General features: G+C 38.8%; 1 protein-coding gene across 15 annotated transcripts in view; it reads right to left on the bottom strand.

The window, feature by feature from the left end:
* The window catches only part of L3MBTL4 (L3MBTL histone methyl-lysine binding protein 4), a 492,268-nt gene that overhangs the window by 117,681 nt on the left and 358,633 nt on the right, over positions 1–15,954 (bottom strand). For all 15 annotated transcript variants that reach the window (XM_072828786.1, XM_072828800.1, XM_072828792.1 and 12 more), the window contains one exon: positions 6,364–6,537. In XM_072828786.1, coding sequence (XP_072684887.1) covers positions 6,364–6,537 — 174 coding nt within the window. The remainder of the gene's footprint in view (positions 1–6,363; positions 6,538–15,954) is intronic.

The following is a 15,954-nucleotide window of genomic DNA, read 5'->3' as shown; positions in this document are numbered from 1 at the left end:
GTGCAAAGATGTATTGTATATACACAAGCAGAATTGGCCCAGTTGCAAGACTTTACTATCAACAATTTTTATAAAAATGGAAAAAGATATTGATACTCTCTATTACATGCCAGGCCCAGTTATATTTTCTATATACCTATATTCAAGATCTAAGCCTTGTATATTATATTCATTTCACAGGTGAAAAAATTGAACACACTAATTATTGCATACTAATGAACACACCCAAACCAGTCAACTTAGATTTACTAAGAACCTAGAATGTGACCAGAAATGAGGAAAGAACAAAAGCATAAATGAAAACTGGTTCATACCCTTTTGCCTCCTGTTCTTTTGAGAAAATAAGGCACACATACAAAGTAAGCACTAAAGAGGCGCATGCAGACACACACACAAACAAGTTATTGGTGTGTAGTATAGACCAAAGCCCATAGGAGTGCTAAGAACAAGGAATGGGACTATCTCTTATTAGATCCAAATCCTCAGGCCTACCAAGTCCCTGGCACAGAGTGGCTGCTCAAAATCTATTTAATTTGTTAAATGCCTACTGAGTATCAGGCATTTTAGCAGGTGTCAGCAAGAGAGAAATGTATATGGTGTGATCTCTAACCTCAAGATGCTCATGTGGGCTGGAACTGCTGCAGAAAACTTTAAGATACAGCTGAGCCTTTGAGAAAGGAGAAGATGCAGGTGGGAGGAGATAAGTTAGGAAGAATGAGAACAAAGGCACTGGCCCATAATAAAAACAATATTATGGGTGATTACAGGGAGTGAGTAGGACACTGAGTAGATTTTATCTCCCAAAGCAGAGAATTTATGTGGGAAGTTGTGAGAAGAAACACTGATAGATTAAGGAAAACCTATGTAATGATTTGAAAGGCTAATATGGGAAACAACCAACTAATACTGTTTTAATTCTGAGAATGGACCCCATAGAAGGTATTTATGGTGCAGCTAATTTGAGTGGTGGAAATAAACTAGCTGGCTCATGGCAGCGCAATTTATTATGAGGGTCATTAAAGGAACTATTTTACTACATGCCATTCTCTCTGATTACCACAGCTTCTTCAGCCACTTTTATTATCAGTATAGGCCTTAGGGAAGCGCATAAAATTTATAATATGGAAGGCATGAGGAAAAGCAAAATGATATTTATTAGGCATCTTCTTAGATTTCTTTCCTTTTAGAGAGAGAGAGAGAGAGTAGGGGAGGGGCATAGGAAGAGAGAATCATAAGCAGGCTTCATGCTCAGCAGCACTGAACGGAGCCCAAGGTGGGACTTGTTCTCATGACCCTGAGACCATGACCTCAATCAAAATCAAGTGTCAGATGCTTAACTGACTGAGTCACCCAGGCGCCCCTTTAGATTTTAATAGTAATGAGTGTGAATATGACTGAATATTAACAATGGTGGTTCTACCAATTGTGTGAATTAGAATATATTAATCACTGCTTTGGGGAGGAGAAAGAAGTTATTTAAGACTACTTAAGCGAGGGGATCCCTGGGTGGCTCAGCGGTTTGGCGCCTGCCTTTGGCCCAGGGCGCGATCTGGGAGTCCTGGGATCGAGCCCCGCGTCGGGCTCCCGGCATGGAGCCTGCTTCTCCCTCTCCCTCTGCCTCTCTTTCTCTCTATGTCTATCATAAAAAAATAAAAAAAATAATTTAAAAAAAAGAATACTTAAGTGAGTGGGAAATGCCTGAAAAAATGTTCCACGTAGGCCTGACGAGGCCAGCTAACAATACGGGGGGAGGGGGCAGTTGCATTTCAAAGTAATTTATGATAAAACTGCTCTAATGAGTATAACTTTATTCCCTTGTTGCAGAGAGAGGCTTTTAGTTTATTATTACTGAAATGTGTCTAACTGAACGCCTCTAAGTCAGAATCCCGCCCAGGCGGAAGGATAGAGCAGCGCCACGGGCCCTCGGTGGCCTCGGATGGCCTCGGATGGCCTCGGATGGCCGAACCCCCCCGCCCCACCTGCAGGCCACCTGGCGCACCGCGCATAGGCCCAGGCCCCTGCGGAGAGCCCCTCCTCCCGGGCCGGGGCGCAGCCGTAATGGGGGCCGCCTCCCTTGCCCGTCACGCAACCCGTGTTCGTGGGGAACCTGGTGCTAAACCATTCCTAGACGGCTTGCTTCTGGGTCAGGTTTCGTATGTAGCAGAGCAGCTCCCTCGCTGCGATCTATTGAAAGTCAGCCCTCGACACAAGGGTTTGTTAAAAAAAAAAAGAAAAAAAATGAAATGTGGTTCAAGATGAAAGATTTTATATTACATGTAGTATAAATAAGAATAAAGGTTTTGGGAAATCATGGTAAGATTCTTCCCCTCCCATAGTTCTATTTTCACAAAATAAGAAACAAATGCATCATAAGATGACCCTGAGAATGCTAGATAGAGTAGAAAGTCATCTAGAGGGCAGCCCCGTGGCCCGGCGGTTTGGCGCCGCCTTCAGCCCAGGGCGTGATCCTGGAGAACCAGGATCGAGTCCCACGTTGGGCTCCCTGCGTGGAGCCTGCTTCTCCCTCTGCCTGTGTCTCTGCCTCTCTCTCTCTCTCAGTGCCTCTCATGAATAAATAAATAAATAAATAAATAAATAAATAAATAAATAAATAAATATTTAAAAAATATTTTAAAGAATAAATAAATAAAATCTTAAAAAAAAAAAAAGGCATCTAGACATAATCAGCCAGGACCTTATAAGTGTTAAACTGACATTCCTTTGCTAGTCTAATGTAGTTGAGTGTATAAAATTTATAGAGTTAGGCAGCTCTAGACCTTTCCTACTAATTGTGTGATCCTGAAAATTGTGACCAACCTCTCTGACCCTGCATGTGTCTACACTATAAAATCTAAATAAGAATACTTACCATACATAGGATGTGTGAGGATAAAATGAAATTAACACAATGATATATACAAACTGTTTAGCATAGTGCTTTGTGGACCAAAGTAAGCGTGTGATATTAATATTAGATAGTTATTATTCCTGATACTTCTGGTATTACTATTAGTTTACTGAAACAGGAATATGCTGGATTGAATCAGAACACCTCTATTTAGGTCCCGATCAGTTACTACCAAGGATCTCAACTTCCCCACCTATAAATGGCAATATTATGCTGACAATAATAACTGCTTTTCCTAAATCAAAAGATTATGGGTAGCTCCAAAGGCAAACTATAAACTGTCAAATTAAAAATATCCCCTTCTCACTTTGACTATATACCTAAATGAAAGATACTCAAGTATAAGGTCATTTGCCTGTACTTTTTTTTTTTTTTTGCCTGTACTTAATACACATGAATGTAATACTACTCACTCTATTAGTGCAAGGGAGAAAAGATTAGTTTTTCAGTAATGATGACCTATTGTGAGATTGGCTCTTTAAAGCTGTATTAACATATAATACTACTGCTATCTATGAATGTGAATCTTGTAAACTTTTAGTGGTACATAATCTACTCAACTTGACCTTGACCTTCTATTCAGAAAATGCGAACCTAAGTACATGATTTACTACTAATAATTCCCTCTACCAAGATTAATATGAAAACAAACATACTTGTAATCACAGGGACGCCTGGGTGGCTCAGTGGTTGAGCATTTGCCTTTGGCTCAGGGTGTGATCCTGGAGTGCCAGGATTGGGGGAGCCTGCTTATCCCTCTGCCTATGTCTCTGCCTTTCTCTATCATGAATAAATAAATAAATAAAATCTTGGAAAAAAAAAGTAATCACAAAATTGGGATGCAGTTAGGAAAAAGACAAAATTCCCTAAATTTTGGGGCAGCATCTAATTGATTTTGGAAGAATGTCAAGAGTTCATTTTACATTTTGTACTTGAATTCTCAGAAGGCTGGAGATTCTAAGGTGACAAGTGTTGCTGGTGTAAGCAATTACAGAAGGCCTGTCCAGAGCTCAGCGATGGACTAGCAGATGAATGGATAGATGTATGGACGAATGGGAGGAGAGATGGAAACTATAACTCTAAGTTTCACTAATTTATCCCCCATGCCTATCCTTGGATATGAGCCAGATAAAAATCATTCTCCTCAACACCTAGAAGAAAGAGATGGAATTTAAATATTTTCCTTCACCTGTATCTGATACCTTGTGATTTTAAAAGCCAAGATTTGGGTTAGAGAAAAGTTAGTCTCAGGAAACCACTACAAATAAACTGTGAGGAGAGTTAAATATAATTTTTCTGCTTGTAATTATCCCACATATGATTCCTTTATGACTTCTTTATTCTGGTTTTTTCCCTACTCTGAAATTCTAGACCATGAACAGGATGTCACAGAGATGGGGACAGAATCAAAGTGGGCACTGCAGCCAACACTATACAAACATTGTCATGATGGTTGGTTAAATGAAAAAATAGTAGACTGGGACTGGAGTAAAAGGAAGGCTTTGGTCTTGAGACTGGAAAACAAAAGAAAGTTTAAGAATTCAATTATGCACAGTATGACTCCCCTCCCCTCACTCAGCTACTTACACAGCACTGGGCATACGTGAATAGAATCCTACAGGATAGGATCATGTATGATTTTTCTGCTTGGTTGTCAACTAACACTCTCTACTTCTTTCTACCTATAGCAATTATGCTTATCTGATCTAGTTCAGTGCAAATCCCCTTCAAAATGGTGAAGCACATAATAATATACTGAAAATAGTAAGTTCCTAAGAGGAGTTCAAGAGAGGGGAGGCCATGAATCCATGTTTGCTAAAAGGAAAGGCTTAGCTAGCCTCAGAGAATATGGCAGTTTAACTGTTTTTTTTTTTTTTTAAAGCAGTTCAAATGTCTGTTTTGTCTCTCCAATTTTTGACATTGAGGTTGAATGCCTAAAATGTTTACAAGAGAAACTGACTAAGTTTTTATTTGGAGAATAAAAAGATAACAGAACAAAAAAATATGGCCAACAGGATGTACTAGTCTCCATAATTCTGGGATAAATAAACACCCTTCCTCGGAAAACAGTTTTAAAAAAAGCAAAGGAAAATATTCTCCCTCCACTGGCACATGGAAAGGATGCGGGAGCTCTCAACTACTTACAGTTGTAAACAGTGTGGGCGGGGGGGAAAAAGCAGTAAAGAACAACCAGACCCTGTGAAGTTTCAACAAGAGAAGTGGGTGTCTAACGAATAATAAAAATGCGAGATACAGCTACGAAAATAGGCATGTGGATCCATAGGAAATAAATTGTGCAGGAAAGGAGAGATAATCTGCACAGTGGTATGCAGAGAGATTAAAACCAAAATTAGCTGTTCAACAAGAATGAAATGGTATCTAAATACACTATACCAACATTTGCTTGAAAAAGGACAAAACATACACTTTGCACCAAACTCTCCCAATGGACAGGTCTTCCCCTGGGAGGGAAGTAGCAGCCCTGCTGAGATTGAAGGCATAAATGAGCATGGAATCATTCCCCTGGAATTCGGGCTCCTGCATGATGAGAGGAGCTCACCTCTTCCTTTCACATGGGCTGAATGGAAAAAGCAAGGCTCTGGAGATGGGGGAGAAGCAGCAGCCCATCAAGTAGCCGCTCCGCTCCCTCAAAGCTCACACAAGGAGGGTCTACTGGTTTTCAAGGGCTTGAGCAGGAGTGCCTTCTGCTTGCAGCTGGATCTGAAAAACACTCGCTCCCCACTTCTCTGCCCAGCCCTTCTTGGCTCCTTCTCTGTCTGGTCTCCAATTACTGAGTGTCAGATTTTTCTGTGTTTGTAATTCCTGGCATAGGTTAAAACATCTGAATTTATAAGGTTGCATTTGCAGCTCCCTAGAAAACGGTAACATGTAAATGAAAAATTGGAAATCGATGCTTTAAGCTTAAATTCCCATTTAAGAACAAAAGGATAATGTGTTACCAATGAATCAACATGGAAACTGTTTCAAGAAAGAAGAAATCCTATCTGAAGTGGACGTATCTGGATTAACAAGGACAAGACAGACAACAGGCAGGACAGGAAATCCTGGTAGGACTGCATGGATGCAAATACTCGGCCACGTCCTAAAGACAGCCCATCTCTGAAACTATCCCAAAGAATAAAGAGGTTTTCAAGGCAAAAGAGAACTTACGGAATTATATAGATGAGATGTGCTTTCTTACTGCTTCCATGTAATATGTAGATTTAGAAAGAGGTGAATTCCAATTTTTGAGAACGAAGACATAGAAAATGTCTTTTTACATGAACATTAAGCTTTCGATGAATTCTATGAGCCAGTGAACATAATAATATCCAAAGCCAAACATAATTATTTCAAATAAATATAAGGAACTATTTTTTTATTATTAAAAATTTTGTTCTTTTACCATTCTACATGGTTTACTTTCTGGTTTACATTTTCAAAAAATTCCTTACCTGGGCTGACTATTCACCTTTTCATGTTTTCCATTGAAGCTCAAACTGCAGAGGTTCTTTGATTTTGAATGTGAAGAGTCAGATTCCAAATGTGCCTGTGTTTGTTCTCTCAGACGGTCATGAAGAGTTGCCTCCTTTTTCAAGTTCATGTCTGAATACGGGCAGCCAAAAGCACTGGTTTGTATAAAAATGGGTGCACAGTTGTCAGTTTAGAGTGATAAATCAGGAATCCACTGTCACTGGAACAGACTTACATCCAAATTTTAAGAACTGGATGGAGACCTTATTCTTTCACTGAACACACCCTAATAAGTTTCTTTTCCTATTGCCCCTTGAAGAAATCTCATGTTCCAGTCTATAGCACTGATCAGCAGAGTATGACAGGTAGAGTTATCAGCACATACAGTTTATACAATTTTGGAAACTTAAAAATCTAAGAATAACATAATGTGCTTCTGGTAGACCAATGGAAATGTTATATAAACACTTGATTCAAAGTTTGTATCTTCTGATATTTATGCCCTGACTTGACTACCAACATCACAAAATACTACAGGTCACTAAAAATATTCACCAGTATCAGAGAATATTATGCTTTTATTTAACATTCATGTATACAGAAAAACTGTGTCTGTATTTCTGCTTAATCCTCCTGAAACTTGCTAGGAAGTATTGTGTTTGAATGTGAAGGAACACCTAAGATGAAAAAGGAGAGACCACAGTAAAGCCTGAATCCCTAATCCTGGATGTTGTCTAGAGCCTAATTGGCAAGGATTTGCCAGGACATGTGATCTGATCCTTTCTACGGACTGCTTGGTAGTCTCTGCCAGGCTTCTGTGCCAACATTCCTGTCTCCAAAAAAGCTCCAAGCTTCTGCTGCTGCTTAGGAGTGAGGGAGCCTCTATGAGGGAAGGGACAGGTGTGACAGGTCACCTGCACGCAACCTCATGGAAGGTGTTTCACGCTCAAGCTTTGGTTTCTCTCCAGTAAAATGGGAAAATCAGATCCAACCCTAAGGTTTGTTGGAACCATGATAAATCTCCCCCCCTCTCTCTCACACACACACTCCAATATAGTAGTTCTATCATCCTCTCCATCAAGGGAAGCACACAGTCAAATACATCAATATCTTGGTAATTGGGTCTTTTTAAGAAATTTACTTCCAATTTATTGTACACTTGCTGACATATGATGCAAAATAAATTCTTTTTGGATGCATGAATGTTTTTTTTTGTTGTTCTTTTAATGTCATGATAAAATCAGGGACCAATGTGGTTTTTCCTTTATTTTAAAGTTGTTGGAGTTTTCCAAGGAGAGCCTATAAGAGTCAAACTTCAGAAGGCCTTTAGTACCAACCTACATCTAGGGTTGATCTTCTGGATGACACCAGCCTGACCCAACAAGCCAGAGTGAATATGAACTGCAAGAGGGATGATCAGCAGCATTTGCTACAGAAAAGAGGGTCCTCTTTACATGCATGTTCTATAATTCGTAATATTTGGCATTGATTTATTAACTTATTCAGTTGTTGATTCAATAATCCATTAACTGAGTATCTGCTACATCATAGGAATTTTAGAGAATATAAACCTAGTGAAGAAGCTAACTTATTTATAAATAAATATAATTTATAATAAGAACAAAAAGCTGTCTCTACTGAGTGTGTACTATAGGTCCATTAAAACTCAAAGTTTTCTATGTATATTATTTCTGGTATTTATTACTAAATACCCAAAGATGGTATTTATATATTTTTGTGCAGTAAGAAAACAGTCACAAACAGTCACACAACTTTGGAAAAGTTGCTTGCCACATTTTTGAAAAGCCTCAAAATAGATCGCTTAATTAATAGCACCAATCAATCAGGTGGGCAGAAAGGGGACAAGGATTTTAGCATCATCAAAAGAAGAAACATGAGAGAAGTGTGGCATAATTCCTGGTGCAAAGAGAAGCCTAGGCAGGTGTTTACAGGGTAGAGCAATACTTTGTTTACTGTGACTAATGGCTAGGGGAAATACGTCAGCATATGCTAGAGTTCTGTGTGAGAAGCAAAGATGTGATAAAGTACTGTTTCCAGTAACAACACAGCAGGAGTGATCTGTTTAAGCTGCTGCATACTAGATCTAAAGGAAATTTTAGGAAGAACTTTCTGCAGATAAAAGTTGAAAGGCATGAGGCTATCCTAAGGGAAACTGGGAAATGTTTATTTCAAGCACAACTGAGTTTTCATTAAGATATTATTACACAGAAGTTTTGCTCTCCATCTAACACATACTCTCAATTTGAGACTTTGAAATGACGCGTTATAGTCACGAATTTTCTTAATTCCAACATGATTTGTGTTGTGTGGCACTTATGCTCTCTTCCTAAGGCTTATTTGTCCAGCACCACAGACAGCCGCCACAGACCCTCTCATTCTGTACTTGCTTCAGTTGAGAGAAATTTGGTTTCCCTCAACCATTCAACCATCAGTCCCTCTAGTCATTTAATGGCCTGCTTGTTCCTTCCTAATTCCATTTCTAGCCCCTCTGTCTCCAGTAGTGAGGAATGGAACACCCCGAGCTCACTAGAATAGGGCACCTCCAGATTCCACCAGGCAAGCTCTGTGAGGACACATCTCCAGGTTATACAGATTAGAATGAAGTGTGAAGTGCAGAAGAACATATTATTATTTTTTAAAGATTTATTTATTTATTATCTATTCATGATAGACACACACACAGAGAAAGAGAGAGAGAGAGAGAGAGAGAGAGAGAGGCAGAGACACAGGCAGAGGGAGGAAGCAGGCTCCATGCCAGGAGCCCTATATGGGACCCGATCCCGGGACTCCAGGATCGCGCCCTCGGCCAAAGGCAGGCGCTAAACCACTGAGCCACTGGGGCGGCTGGGGGGTGGAGCAGGGATCACCCGCAGAAGAATATATTAAATGACAGAAACATATGTTGCGTATTTTGGTGAATAACTCAAAAGAAGATAATGATGGGAGACACGAGTACAAAAGAAGTGGGGATGTTAGCATCTCAGATATAAGAGTCTGTACCCTTTCCAATCTGCTGTTGTGCTGTGAACAAATTTCTGTATTACAAACCTGTGCTTACTTGTGTTCTTGGCACATAGAACATAGTCATGTTAAAGAGATGGCATTCCAAACTTTGGCCTGCCTTTCTGCAAATGCAGACCCTCACTCATGTGCATATGTGTGTGTGTGTGTGTGTGTGTGTAACAGCATGCATATTCATAAGTACATATAAATCTAAATACATAGGAAAAAAACCCCACTGAATTGGTTGCCCTAGGTGTGCTAAAACTTCTAAAACTTACTTTTGGTTTAGCTAAATATTGGAGAAAGGAGGTCCTGAAGATACAGTCTCTTTAGAAAACTGTTGACATAAGCTGAAATTTCTATGGCTTAAAGCTCTGTAGGTCAAGGTAAAATTTCAGTTTCTGACTGATAGGAAAGTAGTACATTCAAATTTTAGCTCATTATGGCCAAGATAGGAGTGTAGACACTGTGGGCTGAGGGAGAAGCACTAAGCACCAGTGTTGAGTGGAAGACACAGTTCCTGTGACTGAGCAGATGATTTCCCCAGCCCTCCTTAATTAAGAGTGTGTTTGCTGTTGGCAGGAAAAGAAGGTAGAGACAGCAGGAACTAATCAGCTGACCCATATGAAAGTGCAGTTCCTAAAAGACAATGATAGTCAAATATCTGAATTTCATATGGTTTGATCGAATAATTGGTAACAAATGTCAGCCCTAAGTTCACCAATAGCAAGGCACATGAACAGAGTGTAAACACTAAACAAAGCAAAAAGGTACCAGGCAGTTGCAGACAAGTTTTCCGACAGATCTAAAACTGAGGTCCCAGCAATCCTCTTCATAAACAAAAAGAAACATAAAGATGATGGCAATTAAACATACTAGCTTTGCTTTTTAGGATACGTAAGCATAATGTTAACATCTGAGGATAAGCGGCAAAGTAAAAGTAAATTTTATCAGTGTATGTATTTTTTCTTTAGAAAAACGTCCTGCACTTCTTCTAAGAGCAGTATTCCTGACTGTTGCTCTGCCTTCGAGCTGTGGCAGGGTAGGGATGGACATAGCACTGCCCGGCAGCTAACACTGAATCCCTGCTTTTTGTGTCTGGCCTCGTGCCCTCGGCCTTTGGATTCTCCTCCTTCCTTCTGTGCACAGGTTGGTGAGCTTCCCCTACATTCCCAGGATTAATCCTGATCTGAGGCCAAAGGTATTTGCTAAACCCAGTCATTCATTCTAGGGTTCAAAGGTCATTCAAAGGTCCAGACCTGAAGCAGTGCCCACTGCTGATACCTGTGCTCATGCCTTGTTCAGGAGTCTAGGCCGGCTAGTGGGCTCCGGGTTTCCTATAAAAGCATATGCCTTAGTCCTTGTTCCCAAGTGCCTCCTCTACTGCTACAGTGAGAATTTGGGGGACAGAAGCCCTATGTTCCCATTTTCTTCCTGGCCCCCTCCCAGGATTTCTGCCTAGGAGTGAGGGGCCACTTTGCAGATACCACCTGGCCAGTCCTTCATGTGCTTCTCACCCTGAATTACTTTCTATTACTGTGCTTTGCTCTCTAATTGGGATCCCTACCTACATCATGGATTCTCCTATCTGGCCCCACTTCTAAGTCTAGATGAGGACTACTGATTACCAGACCCCCTGGACTCTGGTTCTTCTCATTCTACTATATTATCATCTGTATCAACACTGTGTTCATTTTCTCATACCCAAGTTGCAAATTTGGTTCCTGCTTCTCTTTGACTACCCTGTTTGGTGAAAATAATGGGCCATGCTCTCTCAAGTCCTGGCCAGTGGGCAGTTTGGCCCATAGATTATAACTGAGTTGTCACAAGTAACATAAGGGTAGCTTCCCAACCGGTATACAGCTACACTCTCAGGGCAGCTGGGAGGGGCCTGTGGAGCCAGAGTCCCAGCTCAGTCCTCCCAGCCACGAGCAGTCTCCTCCAGGCTCTAAATCTCCTCTTGTTCCCAAGTACTGATTATCATTTTCTCTCTGTGACATGACATGAAAATGTTGGGAAGTGTGACAAATTTCAGCAAAACAGCAAAGATGAAATAGCACCCCCCCCCCCCGGCCCCAGTGCTATATTCCAAAACAAATGAAAACAACACAGAGGTCAGCAGTATTTCAGGAAGAGTGTCAAGTCGTTGACAACCTTTCTCCTGATCCTGAAAAGTGAAATTGCCAGAAACAGACAGTAGCTCCCAGGAGAAGCCCTGCTCTAGGAATATGGCCTCATGTAGCCCACAAATTAGAGACAGAGTGAGACTTTAAGGAGTTCTTCTCTAATGTAACTAACTCAGCCCCGATGAGGCCTACCGTGTTTTAGATTTTAGTCTCATTTATTTTACTAGCCAACAATATATACTCTTGTCCTGCTATAACCTACAAAAGACAACACAGAAGAATCATCTCAGCTAGGAGATTAAATTCTAAGTCTCTTCATCTATCTTCAAAATATGAAGAATTACTTGTTGGAGTGGGTAGAAGCATCCTATTTGGAAGCATTCATGAGAAGGTCTGAGAGGTTTGCCTCCCCAAAACAACAGGCAAGAGGGAAGCACTAAATAGTTGCCTCCATCAGATCATGTGAGAGGCCACTGAGACTGGGCAAAGAAAGGGGGTCAGAGAGGAAATGGGAAGGAATTAGAAAAATAAATGCTGCCAATTTGGCCTTGGGCTCTGAAGCGATAAGAACTCATCCTGTGGCAGGTGCCTGGCATCATACCGGTCATGGTCACATAAGAGGAGCAGCACCCCCACTCCACCACACCCCACCCCACACTTTTCCAGTAGACTCAAAACTGTTTGTTCTCACTGTCATTTAACTATATGAAAATAAGCTACTCCCTTTCAGTCTGTACGTGGGTAGTCTAACCTCGCAGAGTAGAAGAATGTGAAATTAACATCTTTTATTCTTAAGAAAATACTTATTTTGGCCAAAAGACACTGAAAGACATGATAAATACTAAAGTTCAGTTTTTTGAAATTATGGAATACCTATAATAGTTTTTACAGAAACTTTTAAAAGCTAACGTGACTTAAATTATTGATGATTTTGTTTCTATGAGGAGAGCAAGCACAAATACTCATATTCATCACTCCTGTTGACCAAATAAAACTAAGTAATGTTCTCATTGCCAAAAAAAAAAAGGAGCAAGTACAAATAATAATACATGTTGGAATACAGAGCAGGAAGAAAGAAACATCATAGTTTAATATCTGAAGATGTAACACAATTTCTATCATATTGTTCTCAAACACATAAATGGGCAAAAACCAACTGGTATAGATATAAGATGCTTAGGTCTTAGGGCTAGTTTTCTTCAAATTCAGCTCGTTTTCAAATAAAGTCATTCCTCTCCATAAAATAAAATAATAAAATAAAATAAAATAAAATAAAATAAAATAAAATAAAATAAAATAAAATAACATTAAATTTGCCCAAAACAAATTATGGATAAATCTTCTCCGAGTCTGACTAGTTTTTGCTCATAAAATAGCTGACATCATCACTTAACTGTCATTAAATGTATTAGATAATTGAATGCACATAGTAAGCAAAAAAGAATAAATATTAAAAACAGAAGTGTCATAAGTAGAGTTTAAAGAAATCTACAGCTATTGAACTCAGAATTCAAAAGGCTGGATAAAATGAATTTGGTTCTAAAGACACATTTCTGTGGGGGTAATGCAGCCTGTGAAGTCATGCTAGATATTATGAACTTGCTACAATGGGCAGTTAGGAAGTTGAAAGAGAATTACTACATCAATGGAACATTGTAATTGGTTGAATAAAGTGCCAAAATGCACGGGTTTAAGAATCGGAGGAAACTGGATTAAAGCTCTTAGCTCCAGAACCTTGGGCAAGCTATTCAACCTCTGTTTTTCACTTCTTCACCTATAAAGGACTTAGTTCTTATAAGGATTTTTGTGGAAATCAAATGGACAAATCAAGCAAGATCATGATATAATGACTAGCACAAATTAAATGTTCATGAATTTTTTATTTAAAAAATTTTATTCTGATTTATTATTCTTTTGACACATAAAAAGTTGTACATATCTAATATATACAATATGAGGAGTTTGGGATAAGTATACACCCATGAAATCATCACCATCAACAAGGCCATAAATACCCCCAAAATTCTCCTCCTACCACATTTAGTGGTAGGAACATTTAATATAAGGTCTACTCTCTTAAAAATTTTAAGTGTATGTAACAGTTATTAGCTATAGGCACTGTGCTTTATGGTAGAAATGTATTGATCTTGCATAACTGAAAGGTTGTGCCTTTTAACCCTCCAACCTCTCCATTTCCCCCGCCCCAACCTCTAGCATCTGCCACTCTACTCTCTGCTTCTAGGAGTCTATTTTAGATTCCACATTAAAGTGATTAATAATACAGTATTTCTGATGCTTATTTTACTTTGTATAATGAACTCCAGGTCCATTCATGGTGTCAATGGCAGATTTTCCTTCTTTTTCAAGACTAATTTTCTGTTGTATGTATATGTCACATTTTTTCAATCTATTCATCCACTGATGGACACTCAGGTTGTTTTTATAACCTGGCTCTTGTGAATAATACTATAATGAACATGGGAGTGCAGGTATCTCCTCAAGATTCTGATTTAAATTCCTTTAGATATAAACCCAAAGTGAGACTGCTGGGTAATATAGTAGTTCTGTTTTTAATTGTTTGAGGAAACTCCATACTGTTTTCCACAGTGGCTGCACCATTTTACACTTCCACAACCATGTACAAGGATTCCCACTTCTCACCCTCACCAAAACTTATCTTTTTATTTTTATTATAGTCCTCCTTCCTGGTGTGAGGTCATATCTCCTTTTGATTTTAATTTGCGTTTCTCTGATGATGAGTGTGGTTGAGCATGTCTTCATGTGCCCATTAGCCTTCTGTGTGTCTTCTTTGGAGAAATGTTTATTCAGGTCCTTTGTTCATTTTTAAATTACGTTATTTGTGGTTTCTGTGATTAAGTTGAATGAATTCTTTATATATTTCGGATATATTTCAGATTTATCGTATATGTACGGTTTGCAAATACTTTCTCCTATTCTGTAAGTTGTCTTTTTATTTTTTGTGTGTGGTTTCCTTTGCTGTACAGAAGCTATTTGGATTGATGTAATCCAATTTGCTTATTTTTGCTTTTGTTGCTTGTGTCATTAGTATCACATCCAAAAGATCATTGCCGAGACAAATGCCAAGAAACTCTTTACCTATGTATTCTTCTAGAAGTTTTAAAGTTTCAGGTCTTACATTTAAGTTTTTAATTCATTTTGAGTTGGTTTTTGTGTATAAGAGTCCAGTTTCATTCTGCATGTGGATATCCGATTTTCCCAATGCCATTTATTAAAGAGACTATCATTTCTCCATTATGTGCTCTTGGCACCCCTGTCAAAGATCAGTTGACCATGTAGATTTACTTCTGGGATCTATTCTGTTCCATTAATCTGTGTGCCTGCTTTTATGCTAGTGGTATACTGTTTTGATTATTATGTTTTGATTATATTATAGTATAATTTGAAGTTAGGAAGAGTGAACTGCCTACAGCTCTGTTATTCTTGCTCAAGACTGCTTTGGCTACTCAGGGTCTTTTTTGGTTCCATATGAGTTTTAGGACTGTTTTTTCTAATTCTTTGAAAAATGACATTAGAATTTTTATAGGGATTGCACCAAATTTGTAGATATTTTTGGGCAGTATGGATATTCTAATATTAATTCTTCCAATCCATGAACATGGGATATTTTACCATTTATTTATAACTTCTCTAATCAGTGTTTCATCATTTTCATTGTACATATCTTTCACCTCTGTGATTAAATTTATCCTTAAATACCTTATTCCTTTTGCTGCTGTTATAAATGAGATTTTCTTAATTTCTTTTTCAGATAATTCATTGTTAGTATACAGAAACAGTTTTCAATGTAATCTTTAGGATTTTCAATATATAAGATCATGTCAACTGCAAATAGAGATAAGTTTACTTCTTCATTTCTGATTTAGATGACCTTTTAATTGTTTTTTTGTCTAATTACCTAGGCAGGCCTTACAGGACTCTGTTGAACACAAGTGGCAAGAGTGTGTTTCCTTGTCCTGTTCTCATCTTAGAGGAAAAGCTTTCAGCTTTGTCATTGAGTATAACATTAGCTGCGGACTTGTCATGTCCTTTATTATGTTGAGCCATATTCTTTCTATACTTAATTTATAAGAGTTTTTATCATGAAAGGATGCTGAATTATCTCAAATGCTTTTTCTGCATATATTACAATCATACATTTTTATTCTTCATTCTGTTAATGTGGTGCATCACATTTATTGATTTGCATTTGTTGAACCATCCTTGCATCCCAGGGATAGATCCCACTCAATCAGAGTGTATGATCATTTTGATGTGCTGTTGAATTTGGTCTGCTAGTATTTTTAAAAAAGATTTTATTTATTTGACACAGAGAGAGATAGAAAAAGAGAGAGCACAAGCAGGAGGAGTGGGAGAGGGAGAAGTATGCTTCCCACTAAGCAG

This window comes from Canis lupus, chromosome 6 (genome assembly GCF_048164855.1).
Source record: "Canis lupus baileyi chromosome 6, mCanLup2.hap1, whole genome shotgun sequence".
Taxonomy (NCBI): Eukaryota; Metazoa; Chordata; class Mammalia; order Carnivora; family Canidae; genus Canis; species Canis lupus.
Note: the sequence above shows the minus strand (reverse complement) of the source record. Positions and strands in the feature narration are given on the sequence as shown.